At 46.2% G+C, this 16278-nt stretch overlaps 2 protein-coding genes across 3 annotated transcripts in view; one reads left to right on the top strand and one right to left on the bottom strand.

Moving 5' to 3' along the window:
• The first annotated feature begins 2994 nt into the window (after positions 1-2994).
• Positions 2995-10615, top strand: disp3 (dispatched RND transporter family member 3). 2 transcript variants are annotated; one of them, XM_085367206.1, is made up of 20 exons: positions 2995-3988; positions 4069-4292; positions 4375-4507; positions 4604-4738; positions 5997-6157; positions 6311-6486; positions 6592-6683; positions 6792-6956; positions 7298-7459; positions 7549-7695; positions 7794-7927; positions 8022-8191; positions 8294-8424; positions 8702-8886; positions 9002-9128; positions 9279-9424; positions 9528-9687; positions 9799-9912; positions 10002-10174; positions 10259-10615. In XM_085367206.1, the coding sequence occupies exons 1-20, from the start codon at positions 3001-3003 to the stop codon at positions 10613-10615; spliced, it is 4080 nt and encodes a 1359-aa protein (XP_085223332.1). In that variant the 5' UTR covers positions 2995-3000. The 2 variants fall into 2 exon arrangements, with proteins under 2 accessions (XP_085223332.1, XP_085223331.1); XM_085367205.1 differs by having other exon boundaries at positions 3001-3988; positions 4069-4288; positions 4371-4507; positions 6347-6486.
• A 2641-nt stretch (positions 10616-13256) lies between these two features.
• The window catches only part of bmp1a (bone morphogenetic protein 1a), a 30722-nt gene continuing 27700 nt past the window's right edge, over positions 13257-16278 (bottom strand). The window contains exons 19-20 of the mRNA XM_085367207.1: positions 15905-16155; positions 13257-14600 (exon numbers count right to left, since the gene is read on the bottom strand). Of these exons, the coding sequence (XP_085223333.1) occupies positions 14466-14600; positions 15905-16155 (386 nt within the window). The 3' untranslated portion in view covers positions 13257-14465. The remainder of the gene's footprint in view (positions 14601-15904; positions 16156-16278) is intronic.

Genomic DNA, 16278 nt, shown 5'->3' with positions numbered 1-16278 from the left:
GTAAAGGAGGGTAATAACACCGACACTGAGCTTATCTGTGTTTTCACGGGAGAGGCCGTGCGTACATTAGGTTTCCAGTTCATCATCCTGGATGCCCTCATCTCGCTGAACACGACATACGAGACAGCTCTGTCCATCACCTACACCTGCTGTGCTTCCAACGAGCTGGCAGGTACAGCACAAACATCACTTGTTGGGAAAAAAAATGTAAAAGCTACAAAGTTCCCACGTGAGCCTGAACGCAAGCGGGATGTCAAAGGCATCAAAAATTCATTTTCAGACAATTAACACAATTTTACACCTGAAAACCCAGCACGTGCAACTTCACTCCAGGCCTCCTGGTGCATTCACCTGTCTCATTTGTCACAATGTAACTGCATTACAGAAAACCACATCCTTTCCTTTAAGAGCGACGCAGCTTTAATATACACTCAGCCATATGGCAGACTGCTTTTACACCAACATACACTTAAAGCACGATGCCAGTTTATTCTTATTTTTTAATCCACACCTGCGCCGGTGTGGATTAAATCGGGTGCTCTCTCCTATTGATTTTTTTTTAGAAGCGACGTTGAACAGTTCTGGCAGCTTGTAAACACATTAGTTATACCAGGCTGCGTACCGCTCGCAGTGCTTTGCAGATGTACTCCACTCATAATTATTGTACACGAGGCGCAATGTTCCTGGATGCGAAGGAGTGCCAGACTCATCACGAAGAGACGAAAGGATGCGTCCCCGAGGCCGTGGGTAGTTATCTCTCCCTCACTGTACCTGCACGCCGCTGCGAGGCACGTGTAGACAGTAGAGGGATCATAAAAAGCAGGCAGAGCTTGCACTGAGCCTGCCTCACTCTCCTAATTCATTCATACATCCTTAGTTTGAAATCTGCTCGGCTTGTGAGGCTTTTTTACGAAGCGGGCCCTAAGATGCACCTGTAGTGCTGCTGCCCCCCCATAATTATTAACCAGCAGAAATTTCTTTTTGACAGATTTTCAAGGAGCCCACGGTTTGTTTGATGTCTGATGGCTGCGCCGTCTCTTCACCCACTTCCCCGTTTTTCTCTTCTCTCTTCTCTCCCTTTCCCACTCTTCGCATGATATTTCTGCACTTCTCTGTGTGCCTCCTCTCATCTGCTGCTGAGAGCATCACGACCAAAACATGCTTGAGAGGGGAGGGCAGGGGGGCAGAGAGGATTACCAAAATCTAATTGCCAAAATTAGTAGCTGTATTCAATTTCATTTACCCCCCAAGTACAGAATCATATCGAGTTTAATTCTTCGTGTTTTTCAATGCAAAATAGTGACGCTTGGACCGAAAACGCATTTGACGAGGAAAAGTCAGCATTCGAGGAAAACAACATAATAGGACTCATTATGGAATAATAGCCCACGATGGCTGCAGATAACGAGTCATAATAAGTTGAAATTACACCAGCAATTTGGAACAAATTATTTTTCCTTGTTATATTAAAAATATATGTCTGTGTTGTTTAAGAGAAAAAGGTCACTGAAAAGAATGATTAGATGGTTTTCTTTTTGTTTAGTGATGCATCCTGAGCTTTTGTCTTAAAAAACAAAAAGCTACCAAACAAACACCATTAATGCGTTTATCCTCTAAAAATGCGGGAAGCTCACATTCACACCGCGCGCCCCATCTGCACTCCCATTAAAAGGGGCAGCGGTGCCCTTGTTCGTGCACTTGGATGACATGGTGCATAATAAAACAAAGTGTTGTCCATTTTTAAAAGAAGTCCCAAATTTGGCCTTTTTTTCTAAGAACGTGAAATGCAGGGCGGAGCTCTTGCTTTCAACTCCGCAGGTTTTAAGATCTATTGAATGTAAAATCCAGCGTGAAACCATGGTGGATGTTTGAGAACATCAAAAGTGTTTCTCTCAAAGGGCGAGGAACTGGAGGGTAAAGGATTTTAATGATGTGCCCGTTAAATACATCCCCCAGTCTGTGAGCCGGAGTCTGACTGTTGCACGGTGGCCGCACAAGGAGGCTGGCTGTTCCGAGTGGAGCACTCCCTTTATTGCCACCGTGAAATCAACTACGTTTAGATGTAAGAGCACAAACTGTCCCATAAATCAGCACGCCTACAGTTCATTTGGCATCTTAAGGGTTTGCCTTTCAACAGTCTTTCTTCCCTGCTCTCCAACGGGAGGAATCTTTTTTTGCAAATATCGATTAATCCGTGTCATTTGTAAATTACTCTCTTTTATGATGGATTTTTCACTCTAGCTAGAAAGCTGACTACAGCTACCTTTTACACATAATTATGATTCAATGTCTTACCTGGCTGACCTTAAAGCATCGTTCTAAAGAGAATAGATAAATTGCTGCAGTTAGCAGACTCACTGCCACTTGAATGCAAACTGTCTGCAATGTCTTGCCTGAGAGAAAAGAAGCGTAGGGGTGGGGGGGGGGAAAAGTGACACCTATTGACACGATTAGTCGAAGGCTGCCCATCGCTGGAGATAAACTCTTTATACCCCGCTCACTCTTCTTGTCACTAATTAGACAAGTGAGATGATTTAATTTGGTGCAGGGTGGAAACAACTGCATCGACTGGTCATATGTAGAACCCCACTAGTATACGCTCTCCGGGTGATAATGGCTTGCATGGGCTGGCAGAGAAAAGAATTAAATCACAGCTTTTTAGCCCGTCTCACCCCAAGCTCTTGTGATCAGCATCTTAAAGCAGGACTCGGCCAGCCATTTTCTATTACGAGCCCTTGAGGGGAAGAACAAGAAGGGGGAAAAAGGTCCCCCTCGCTCAATTTTCTCCATGCGAGCAACCAGTGGACGGCCTTTCTCGCCAGCTGCTTCAGGATAGACTTAATTCGCTCGTGTCCTTGCTCTCTGAGCACAACTTTCAAAGTTGCCTTGTCCCCCATTCTGTCGCAGCTGTGCTCATGTTCACCTGACCAAGTGGACAACAGCCATAACGTTAAGTGAGTGATGATCAAGTGGTCTTATGTGTCCCTGACAGGTGCCGCAATGGATGTGGATGATGAGCCGTTGCTGTTTCACACCAGCTGGGGTGGTGGAGAAGAGGAGGAGGAGCTGGAGGAAGAGGATGGAGCAGCACACGCCGCGGAGCAGAGCTGGTCCTCGGGGGATGCTTGGGTTTGTGGACTGTGGAAGGCAGTGGGGTGGGTTTACACGCAACCCTGGGCCAGTGGGGCGGTTTTAGGGGCAGCTGTCCTGCTGCCATGTGCCCTCTTTGCCTACATGCTGCTCTACTGCCCTCCTCTGGACATAGACCTCTCCTACAGTGCCTTTGAGGTTCACAGCCACTTCTCAGCTGAACGTTTTGACGCCCTCGCCATCGCCGTAAAGACTCAGCTGGGGTCGTGGGACAGACGCAGACGAGACATAGATATCATGGAGTCTGAGGCGCTGCGAGAGCTTCTGCTTGAGAAGCTGGGCAGGAAGGAAGTGTTCAATAAGATGGATAATGAGGACACGGGGTCCTCCGCTCCTCAAGGGGACCCTTTACAAGCCAGCGATCATCAGAAGAGAGGAGCAGCAGCAAGCAGAGATGAAAGGACAGCGCCTCATCTGGGTCAGGGGGAAACGGGGACGCATGAAAGCATAAATCCAGGAAAAGGGGAAGAAGAGGCGAGATTAGGGGATGGAAATTCAACTTTTTCCCTCATTAGGAAGCGCAGATTTGTTCCCAATTACTACTTACAGAGCCAGGCTCTGTGGAGGATTGAGCTGGTGTTTGTGGCTCAAGGCAAAGGCGAGCGCAACATCTTCACTCCAGAGCGCCTGCAGACGATACACCAAGTTGAGCGGCTGCTCATGCAGCACCCACAGTTTCATCAGTTCTGCTGGAAGCCTCTGGAGTTACTGAGGGATCTGCCACTGGGGCCGTCCTACTGCTCCCCACCCAGCTCCCTCCTGTCATACCTCTACCCCAGTGAGAGAGGAGGCAAGATCTACTATGATGGCATGGGCCCAGACTTGGCTGATATTAAAGGCAGGTTGAAATTCCAGTTCAAGCTTGAATGACTCCTTGGGGTAGCCCAACTTAACTTTGCTGATTCTCCTCATGTGCAGGTTCTCTGGGCCTGGCCATTACCCACCCGCAGTTTTACTGGTACGTGGATGAGAGTCTGTCCCCGGAGCATCTGTTCTCATCCCTGTTACGCAGTGAAATCCACTTCGGAGCTCCTCTGCCGTCCTACTACTCCCTGCAGGACCGAGCGGATGAGCAGAGAGCACGCTTCAAAAACTTTGTGGTCCAATATGCAGACATCCTGGCCAACCAGTCTACCAGGTCAGTAAAAACTCTCGTATTCACAGGTACTGAATGCTATTGCAAACACTCAAAGTTGTTTTGTCTGTGTGACCTGTTCCAGTCAGGTAAAGGTGCTATATGGGGGAACAGAGCTGTTTGATGACGAGGTGAGACACACCTTCCACAATGACATGATGCTGGCTGTGGTCAGCGGAGCCTGTATTACTGTGCTTGTCTACGTCCTTACCTCCTTTTCTGGTACAGTATCCCCGTATTTCACTTACATCGATGTGTGTACATGTTTCTGTTTGAAGGCGCAGAAATATTTACAAGCTTCTTCTTGTCTCTGCGCAGTCTTTTTGACTTTCTTTGGACTTGCTAGCATCGGACTGAGCTGCCTGATGGCTCTTTTCTTATACCACGTCGTGTTTGGCGTGAGGTACCTGGGCATTCTCAACGGAGTTGCAGCGTTTGTTATTATCGGTATCGGTAAGTCGTTTAAGCAATAGTTTGACATTTTGTAAAACACTTTGTGTTTATGAAGATTGATGCCACTTTGGGGTTTGTAAAATACACTGAACAGCCTTATGACCACCTACCTAATAATGTGTTGGTCCCCCTTTTGATGCCAAAAAAGCCCTGACCCAGCGAGGCATGGATTCCTCTAGACCATGATGTTAGCAGCAAACTCTGTAAGTTGTGCTGTATAGCCTCCATGGATCGGACGTGTTTCACCAGCACATTGGACAGATGCTTGATTGGATTGAAATCTGGGGGCCTTGGAAGCCAGGTCAACACCACAAAATCATGTTTTTGTTCCTCAAACCATTCCTGATCTGTTTTTGCTTTGTGGCATGATGCATTATCCTGCTGAAAGAGGCCACGGCCATTAGGGAATACCGTTTCCATGAAAGGATGTACATGGTCTGCAAGAGTCAGCATGGGCACCCTGACTGGTCTGTTGCTACGCAGCCCCATTTGCAACAAACTGCAATGCACCGTGTATTTTGACACCTTTCTATCAGAGCCACCATTAAGCTTTTAGAGCAATTTGAGCTGCAGTAGCTTCTCTGTTGGATCAGACCACACGGGCCAGTGTTCGCTTCTCATGTTCATCACTGAACCATGGCTGTCCATGACCCTGTTGCTGGTTCACCACTGTTTCTTGGACCATTTTTGATAGATACTGAGCACTGCAGACCGGGAGCACCCCACGATAGCTGCTGTTTTGGAGATGCTCTGGCCAGTCATCTAGCCAGCACACTTTGAAACTCACTCAAATCCTTATGTTTCTTACACATCTACTTAAAGGACCAATGTTCACTTGCTCCCTAATATAACTCGTCCACTAACAGGTGCCATGATGAAGAGATGATCAGTGTTACCACCTGTCAGTGGTTATAATGTTATACGTAATCGTATGTGAAGCTCAAGGCAAGCTTGGCTTAGCTACACCTAAATACAGAATTGAAGAAGAAGCCACAAGCCTGGCTGGGTCACTGTATTTCTCTGCGTCTCGTAGGTCCCCATCTAGCTCCCATTTCCAGGCTTTTCACGCTAAACTAACAAGCTGCAGGCTTTAGCTGATTTCGCGCACAAGATGCAAACATAATGACCTTTTTATTTTCTGACTCTCAGCTGTATGTGAATGCTACGTGGAGCTATTGCTCTGAAATGAGGAAAACTACAACTCTTTGTCATGAGTTGTGCTAAGAAGTCCTCCTTTTGTCTACCCTTCATCTCTCAGGGGTGGATGATGTGTTTGTGTTCATCAGCACTTTCAGACAGGCTTCTCATTTGCATCAGCCGCAGCAGCGAATGATCTACACAATTAAAACAGCTGGCCGAGCGACATTTCTGACCTCCTTCACGACTGCGGCCGCTTATGCCGCTAACACCTTCTCTCAGGTAATTATGAAACTGAGAAAGAAAAGAAAAGAACAGCGCTTAATAGGACATGTACAGGGTGTATAAATGACTCTCCTACAGTGGGTGAATAGAAGTGCCTCTCTCAGCAGACAACCATTTTTCCCACGATAAGCACAAATTGAATGTTTCAAGGTCCTTTACACTGCGCTTTGTTCACCTGACACTCAGATCCCAGCCGTGCATGACTTCGGCCTATTCATGGCTCTCATCGTCAGCTGCTGCTGGCTTTGGGTGTCTGTCTTGATGCCTGCTGCCCTTTGTATCTGGACACAGTTTGTGGAGCCTCGTGAACATGCCTGGTTGAGCTGGTAAGCTTTTGCTTCCTTACTTTTTGTGCTGCGTGACACCCACCCAGATCTAATCCCCCTCAGCTGTCTCTCTCTCTCTCCCCCTAAACTCTCCACCCCGCGAAGCTGGAAGCTGTTTTCGGGCCTGTCGGCGAACCACAGCCCTTTGTCGGACGAGGATGATGATGTGGCTCTTCTGTCAGTGGAAATGGAGCCAGGTGAGATTATTATCTGCCTAGCATCGGAATGAAGGCTGGCAGGGGGATTGGTTGTAAGAATGTGTCTCGCGGGGCACCTCTGAGGATCTTTTCCTTCGTCTCTGCCAGGCTTCTGCGACACAGACGGCGATGCGGCCATCCTGTCCCTGTCGGTCGAGACACCTCTGTCCCCTCCGGGGCAGCGGCACGTGGGTGTGGTGAGCACCAATCTTCAGTGGGCCTTGAAGCACTTAGTGGCTAAGCCGGTTGTGGAGCGACGGAAAACTGTTCTAGGTGAGATTTAATCTTAACTCAGAACTTGCAAAGACAACATCAATTTATATCCCAAAACTCAGCGGTTGGGGCTTCTAAGATATTGTGTGCAGAGCTCTTAATGTTTGGTTTAGATGTGAGAGTCACCTCAGGCTTAAGTAAGAATTATTGTAGAAATTCTGTAATCTCTGTTTGCCCCGAGGGGATTCTGCCTGTCAGAGTGAGTGCAAAGCATTCTCATGAAGGATTCAACCACACTCTTTGGGAGTGACTGTAATTGATCCTCACTGCTGATCTGTCCCACAACTGTTCTATCAAACCCTCTTTTCTGTCGTTGTTTGTTCATCTCCCTTCTGGCCCAGGTGTCTTTCTCCTGGTTCTGGTCTTCTCAGCTGCCTTCTGTTGTCTCCTGAGGCCGGCCACTCACGCTCCCCTTCTTTTCCGCCAAGATACAAACCTCCAGAGTCTGCTGGCTCTGCGGAGCAACCTCAGCGGCCAAGGCATCTCCTGTCCCATGTGCTCAGGTAAGAGTGGAAGCATAACTCGGTTAACTTCTTAGATCTGGAACGAATATCAAAAGAAAAAAAAACAAAAAACATGTCGTGTCCTGCAGGTGTGTTCATGGAAAAACCCCACCCACTTCCCACCCATGCTCCCTCGTCTGCATTTTTGTATCCTACACATCAGCAGAGGCCGAGCAGGACAACTCCCACTGCTGCTCCGAGTGGAGTGAAACAGGACTCACTCACTAACCAAACAGGTAAAAACCCAGCACATAAAAAAACCCAAACCCAGCCCTTTTCTCATTTAAGCCCTGTTTCCTGTCTTTAAAATCCTGACCTTTGTACCTTTTTCAAGGCCCTCTTGTGACAGTGTACGTATCAAAGTTAGACCACGGAGCCTCTACAACCATTTACCGCTTCTCCCTTAACGCCAGCATCCCGTCCCCGTGGAAGATGTGCAGCACAGAGCGTGAGGTGTCATCATTCCAGGTGTGAGAGCAGGAAAAAAGCCAACCTGATTATATTGGTAATAATTCGAGTCCCACTAAAGCAGCTTACAACTAATCTTGCTTTATTTGAATAGGCTTTTAATCAGCCCCATGGCAATTACACCGCCAGAATGACAGTGTGTGTTTCCCACGTATACCTCCCGTACGACAGCTGGATGATCACGTCCGGCTCGTGTGATCCTCGTCATGGCTGGACGCCAGATTTTTCCTTTTATGTAGCATCATCCCCACAGCAGCACAGCAGGTGAAGGCACAAAGGAAGAATGTAAAACAGAGACTGAGACAGGCTGTCAGGTTGTTTTAGTGGGGAAATCTGTCATTTTTCAGCTCTGCTTTTTCCCTTTAGGAAGTTGTACTTTGCTCAGTGCCGCCTGAGACCTCATCCCAGCCGCGTGTGTGTCAACCCGCCAGGCTGTGGCATTAGCTCTGGGCCTGATGGACCTTCACGGGGAAGCTTTTATACGTTTTTTCCCAGCGGTGAGCGAGCAAGCATCTCGTGATAAGCATAAAGACTGTTTGTTAGCATCAGGAAAACAGTTCTCACTCCGCATGAGTCACGCTGCACAAATGTCTTTTTCCTGTCATTTAGCTGAGTCTTAACTACAGAGAAAACGCACTGATGTGACTTCTCCTCTTAAAGTGAATCCTCTGGAGAGTTTTTTTTTTCTTTTCACAGTGCACCAGTTATGCAGATATTTTTGCCCCGTATAAATAAACGTGGTTGAAAGGGTTTTCTTTGCTTCTATTTTCAAAGATCCCTCATCTGCTGCCAAAACGAAACCATCCAAAACGTTTGGCTTCAATCCGTGCAGCGGCGGTGTGTGCGGCCAACCGGCGGTGCGTCCTCTGGTCGACACCGGAGCCATGGTTTTCCTTGTGTTTGGGATCCTGGGAGTGAACCGAACCGAACGCAGGGACAACCACGTGATTGGAGATATGGTGATGGTCACACCTGCGCCACATGCATCTTAAACTGTCGACTGGAGGAACGCTGCACCGGATTTTAAAAGGACTTTCTCACCGTTGTAAATTTGTTGTTTGATTCTCTCCAAAGGGCAGCATTATACTGGATCCAGACTTTGATATTTTCCAGGAGATGGGGCATCTTTGCAAAATCTGCAAAGCTGTTAGTGCAAACACACAGCTCGTAAAGCCGGGAGGAGCACAGTGCTTGCCGTCAGGTAACATTTGCTTATCTGATGGGAAGGGAAAGTAACTTTTCAAATGTGGGGTTTTTTTGTGGCACAAAAAAGTAGTATAAAGTCAAATCAGCAAGGTTAGGCCTTCTGATTTGACAGCACGCAGGCTAAAAAGTCTGCTGTTCCTCACAGGCAACAAGCTATCTTCCATTCTGCCTCTTCTTCATCCCGAGTGCCACTCTCTCCCTGAACCCAACCTGCTCCCAGGGCAGCTGTCCCATGGAGCGGTGGGAATGCATGGAGGGAAGGTCCGCTGGCTGTCCATGGCCTTCGAATCTGTAAGTCTCTTCATCTCCATGCGACAAACCGCCGTCGGTTTCAGAGTTGCCGCAACGCCTTAATTCTCTCTCTCTCTCTCTCTTCCTCCTCCTCCCTTGTAAGACCACATACAAGGGAAAATCCTCATTTCAGACGTATTCCGATTTCCTGCAGTGGGAGAACTTCATCCAGGAGCAGCTCGCAACTCTCCCGCAGACCTCTTCTCTGCAAAGAGGCTTCCAAACGTGTGAGCACTGGAAGCAGATCTTCATGGAAATCATAGGCAAGTGAGAGGTGGAGCAGATGTCAAAGAGATGCAGTGTTTGTTTTTTCCTTTTCTAAAACTGGAGACAGATAAAAATGCCGAAAGTGCTGCCCTCTGGTCCTGTTGTAGGTGTGGAGAGTGCCCTCTGGAGTCTGCTGCTGTCTCTGGCCATCTGCGTGGCAGCTGTTTCTGTGTTTACCGCACATCCTCTGCTGCTGCTGCCCGTGCTCGTGACCATTCTCGGTAAGAGCCGCACTAACATATTTACATTTGAAAGTGATGTTTTCAAATAACCAAGAGTGCATTTCCCTCATGTTTTTGGTCTTGAATAGGGGTGATCTGTCTGGTAGTGGCGCTCATGTATTGGCTGGGATGGGAGATGGGAGCAGTGGAGGCAATTTCTCTGTCAATACTTGTTGGATCCTCGGTGGATTACTGTCTACACCTGGTGGAGGGATACCTTCTGGCTGGGGAGACCACACCTTCTATGCCTTCTCATAACTTGGTACGCGACTATTCTAATTTCAAATTGACCACAGCGTGTTTTTTTTAAGAGTCTGCACTTTTTAAATCTCTGTTTTATTCGCAGGAGCCTCAGGCCGAGAGGCAGAGGCGGACTCTGGAGGCAGTGAACCATGTGGGTGTTGCCATAGTGTCCAGCGCTGTCACCACAGCGATCTCCACAGTCCCTCTCTTCTTTTGTGTCATTGTGCCTTTCGCCAAGTTCGGCCAGATTGTGGCCATTAACACGGCCGTCTCCATTTTGTACACCCTGACCGTGACTGTGGCCACGTTGGCCTGCGTGGCCCCGGCCCGCTTCAGCAGACACCCAGGCGCTGTACTCAAGGCCAGCCTGGCTGTGATGGCAGCCGCCTCTTTGGGAGCAGCTCTGTGGTGGGTCGGGGGACAGCTGGGTGCCATGGCCTGGCAGTCACTCACCACATAAACACTACTGATGTCACACAGAGGCGTTCCTCTGTATGCAACCTGTGAGAACTATTTTCTTTCTTCCATGTTTGTGGAACAACGGCTCAGTACACGGTTACATACTTTACAGCACAAAGATGTCAGAGTTATCACAGTTTTTTTTCTTTGTTCTCACTTGTATTGATCAGTGGATTGTTAAGTATAGAGGGGGAAAAAATCCCCACTCTGGGTGTCTCTTTTTAAAATCTAGTGTAACTGAATATGTGACTCATAATAGTAGGTTGATTTCTGATTCACACGAGCTGTTTTTGGTTTGTTTCCCCCCCTTCATCTTCAGCCCTAGATGATGGAGTAATTGTTGGGAAACCCTGACTGAGTCACAATTTTCATCTGTGTTACTTATTGAGTTGTGAAGAGTTGCTGAGTGTTCTGTGACCTGCTTTTGTGAACACTGACACAGCGCAGCGCTGCGATGTCCGTGAAGACCAGTGTTAATGGTTCATTTTGATACGTGGCCATGTTGTGAAGCATCAGAATGTTTCTTTGGGTTTTTTTTTTTTTTTATTCGTCGTTTTGTTTTCTTTGTCTCGATTTTGCACTGAATGTGATTTTTCAGCCACATTTGTATCAGAGCTTATGATGTCCCACTGTGGCTGGATTAAAAGTTCTATAAACCAAATTTATACTCTGTTTTTATGTTAAATGTAATGTAAGATGATGTAAATGTCTGCGTATGCTGCTCTTACTCATTCTGAACTGAGCTTTGGATGCTGCCAACACACACACGTTTAGAAGAACTCTCAAAGCCAATATTTAGCACAAGTCACTTTCCTCTTTTGTGACTTCGTTTTATCTCAGATCTTACAAAATGCTTCAAGGTGTCTATTTTTGTCATTGGGTTAAAAGAGACCTTTTATCAGCTCCTCAGGTGTACCCTCCACAAGCCCTCCGCCACACTCACAGCCTCTCACTGTAACCTGCTCGGTTCTCCCACAATTCAGAGCACCACTCAATAGCGTCTCCACTCTGCCCCACAGTGAAGGTGACGGCCATTTGTCAAACCGCACAACGTAACGGTCGGGGGAGAGGGGCCGACTGCAGCAGGAGCAGTAAATTCTGGTTTATGTGCGTGTTGTTACTCGTGGATGTCAAATAAAACAGGTGCAGAAAAGCTCGAGGTCTTTTCTTTTTGTTTTCCTTCCTCCTGCACGGTTATGTAACGGAGCGGCGGGATGACGGCCTGTCGCTGTTGGCTTATAATCACATAATTACCGGGAGAGCTACTGTAGATGCGTCGCATCTCTGGGCGGCTGTTAATAACTCATATGAAAGAGGTCAGATGAAACAATGAATTGCATTAATGTTTCATGCTGGTTATTAAATAAAGGGACGCTGTTCTACACAAAGAGGTATTTTCTACTCAGCGTGATGGAAATGGATGTAGGAAGATGAGAACAAATAGGAGTAAAATTAGAAGGGAAAAAAACCCGTTGACTTTTGTTCTGGAGAGACTTTAATTTCCACTGTGAATGAAGTGGAAATTAAATTGAATGTCTGCGTACCTTTCACATTCATTTCCTTCTTTTTTTTTATTACCGCAGTGCTTCTTGTAGGGTACCTAGATGTATCGAGCTTGATATCGACATCTGTTATTTCTGTCTACCATCTATTGATATCTCTCTCGCTACCCCTTCATTTGTCGATAGCTCTTTCTCTCTCCAACCCATCTTTATAGAGATCTCTCTCAATACCCATCTAGCTATCTATCTAATGCTATTCTCAATCTCTTTCTACTTATTTCAATAACTCTTGAGATATAAAATAATGAGAAATATTGAGATGTATCTCTACTTATGTTTATTTATACCCACCTATAGCCATGTCTATTAATTTACATGGTACTTTTTTGTTTTGTTTGTAAAAAGATCTCTCCAAGCCTGCAGTCTTGTTACACATTTATGTATGTGCAGTACTTTTGTTAAGTAAAGGGCCTACTGTCAGGCACTCGAGCAGTTTTTTTTTGTTCAGCAACATCGCTCTGCTCCTCATATTTTCATGGAAAGAAAAAAAAAACAATAGGAGAGTAATGGAATAATCAGAGGGAGAGTGATGTTACATGTAGAGGAATGAATATTTAGCAAAGTGGAAAAGCAAATGCTTTCCTACTGTCGTCTGGAATGAAAAAGCTCCCGTCTATAAATACTGAATAACAGATAATATGAATAAGAGATAGTCTGTTTATATTTGACTGTTCTTTTCCTGTGTTTGCAAAGGTTCTTCAACAAACTTACTTCAAACAGGGAGCATTCAAGTCCTCTGGTCTGTTACTCCGTCTTGCACGTCCTGGGTAATCTCTGCCAGAACACAATTTAACTACAGTGGCCTAAAAAACAGGTTTACAGAGCTGAGCTCAATTAGCAGTATGGATAAAAGGTCAGTCATCAAACAAGTGTGTCAGGCCACAGAAGGCTCATGCAACATGGTGCTGAATAATAAATAAAGAGAAGGAAGGAAGTGAGCAACAAAGTATATTCAACACTGACCATTGGCTATACATTGGAAGGCAATTATAAGGCTAACTTCAGAAATACCTCCCCCCCATTACATTATATATGTAATCACTATGACAATAAATACCCAGGCTCATTTGGTTCTTGAGAAATACTTCATTGTAGCAAGAAAAAGGCATTTTCTCTGGAGAGAAATTATTTTACATCAGACGTGTAAATCAACACGGAAACATAAGTCATATCTTTATTACCCCATGTTACAGGGCACACACAATGTTCAAGTATGCCTGAGGAACTAAATGGAGCAATTACAAAAAAAATATATATATAATAACAGAATAAGAGATAAAATGCATTTAAAAACAAGTGAACTGGCATTGCATTTCACAAAATTCCATAAGCTCATGATTTTGGAACAATTCACTGTAAAGTGCTAACTGGTTCGAGCTGAGAAAAGCACACGTTCCCTTTGAAAGATCAAACATTACTTTATACACGGAGGTACAGTAATAGCCAATCATCAGGCAAGCAATTACCAACCAGAAGATATGGACCACATTTCATTTATTAGTCCTTTGATAAGATAACAGATTCCTACATTTTCTTGTTAATGGTAACAACGAGAATCTTGCCGCTGGTTGTCAGGACAAAGCCAATTACAAATGCTGGTGTTGTCACGGTACCGTTTTCCTCCTTGCCTTGGAATTACATGCACTTGACTGACATACAGTATCGATATCTCAAGTCAAGTCCTTTTAATCCTCTTATGGATAGGAATCCTTGAATCAAAGGGATGAGAGGAGAGTGAGGTGAAGAGAGCCTTTACTGAGGAGTGCAGGAGATGTTCCCCATATGCCTCCTCCTCTTCTTCTCCTCCCCTTGCATGTGGCAGGCTGGCCTGACAAAAGCAGGGATCTGTCCAGCTGATGCCCGCCTTCCTACAGGTCCTGAGAATCCACTGTTTTCCTTTGTGCCTTTCTCGGCATGTATTTAAAAAAAGAAGAAAAAAAAAAAGAACAATAAAAAAAAACAAACAAACAAAAAAAAACATATCTGGTGGTATTGGGTCAATACATTTTCCCCTACTGTCCACCTAAAGCAGACATCCACCCTCCCACCCCAATCCTAACCATAGAAAGGTAAAAACAAGGTGTACTGCAGAATGGCTTTTACTCCTCACAGTCTGTGGGGGGAGCTAGAGCCCCTAGGAGCTGAGGTGCGGTTGGTGGTCTTGCGGCTGTTCTGTCGTGTCTGATTCATTTTGTTGGCCGAAGGGATCCGAGCGTCTGGCTGGCGCCTCCCTTGGGGGCCCCTCCGTTTGCCCCTTTGCCCTGCACGGCCCCTTCTGGCCTCCGCTGGTCACTTGCGTGAGTGCAGTGTGTCCTGGAACTTGGTGCTGGTGTAGCGGACGTGAAATCCCTTTTTGTTGATTGTGTCGTCGGAGTGGAACTTGATCACAATGGAGTCACCGGCCGAGTAGATCTCCTCTGGAGGCTGTCAGGAGGGACAAAACAACAGATTCGTTTGTGGCTTTCTGCTTCCCTGAACTTCAATTCAAACTAAAAGGACTTCACACATGCTGAAGTCCAATCAGTGAGTCTGACAGAGAGCTTCTTGACTGCTACTGCTGTAAAAGCCAGGGGCCATGTGAGGGTCTGGGTCCAAGACTAGCCTTCTGCAGCTTTCTCCTCTTCTTTTTTTTTTTTTCCCCTTTTGTTTGTGTTTTGCTTGAGCTTCATATTGAAGTGCACCGCTGCAGAAAGCTTATTTCTTCCCTGAATAGAGCCATATAATGTGTTGCTACACACATGCTTCAAAAAGAGGTAATTGCATTACGTGAGCACAAAAATATGAAACATTTGACCTAAGTGTTTTTCAGAACACCATTATCATGTGAAAATTGATTTTAAAAAATTAATTCGAGCAATCATTAGTTAAGGCGCCGAATCAGCTGCCCTGTGGTTGTCACAAAGACGAGCGTTGCAGTGTCAGAGCAGTCAAAGCCCGCGCAACCAACTGTAAACACACCGGACTGCCGATTAAAGCCGCCGGTGAAAATTCGCCACAACATAACACCCTGTAAGTCTTGGTTTATTGGGAAAGGGATTTTAAACAAGAAGAAAGCGGCCCATTCTATTTTATTGTAGACCCAGAAACAATCTACTGTGTAACTGAGAAAAGCCTCGGGGCTGAAAGTAAACCTCCCCCACAACGTAATGAGTTTTTACTCTACTTTGGACTGAACTGTGTCAGTTTATTTCAACCTGTTTTATAAAAGGAAACTTGATTGAGGAGCTGCTCCCCGAGGAACCCGGGGTGTTACGTCCCCTACAGCGAATGACTCATAAGAATGTGCGTGAATAAGAGGCCAAAGCTTATTAGAAAATCTTGTAAATGAAATCAAGCTGTTCTCTAACCTGATGAAACTCGAGTTACTATTCCCCACAGGACTCATTGTTTCATAGACCAGCTGCAGCCTCCATCGGCTGATTATTTCACCGCTGGAAGTAAGTGCCAGAGAGTCCAGCGACACCCAGGGAGTGACCAGCTATGTTGACCTGTAGCCACCTCCCAAGCAGCACTCCTAAACTCAGGAGGAGCCCGCTGGCTTAAAGCCAGAATCAAAATCCCCAGGCCGGGTCAGAAAAGTCACCCCATTACAGGCGACAGGATCAGTTTTGACAGGATTAATAATTCCAACAACTCCCTGATAATTACATCCGGGCAGTCACGGTGCTTCCCTGCAGAAGGAGTTACCCAAAAAAGAATCTCAGAGAATTATTGGATAATGTTCTTACCCCTGAGCCACAGTAACGTCCCAGCCGTGGAGACTTTGTGTCAGGGCCATCGAAGAGCTCCATGTAATCGTAGCCGCAGTCCGCCTCTTCTTCGATCTCAAAGGTCTGGAAGATGAGCTCCACGCCGTAGCCTTTCTCCGCCGAAATCACCCACTCGCAGTCAGAGGCTCCGGGGTAGTTATTGTCTCCAAACTGGGCATGGGAGAACAGGTCCTTGGTTTTGACTTCCGCCTTTAGTTGACCTCCACACTCTGAACAGAAAAGTTGAGTTAAGCATTTTTGCAGAGAAAAAGAAGTGGGCTGATGGGAATCAGGGCCAGCTGTGCTTTTGTGTCTAGAGTCATCCTGTTACAAAAGGAGAACATGGTCTGAAT

This window comes from Diplotaxodon limnothrissa, linkage group LG12 (assembly GCF_057381915.1).
Source record: "Diplotaxodon limnothrissa isolate DT_005_m linkage group LG12, D_limnothrissa_male_GT1.1, whole genome shotgun sequence".
NCBI lineage: Eukaryota > Metazoa > Chordata > Actinopteri > Cichliformes > Cichlidae > Diplotaxodon > Diplotaxodon limnothrissa.
The sequence above is the reverse complement of the archived record's forward strand: the minus strand, read 5'-3'. Positions and strand labels throughout refer to the sequence as shown.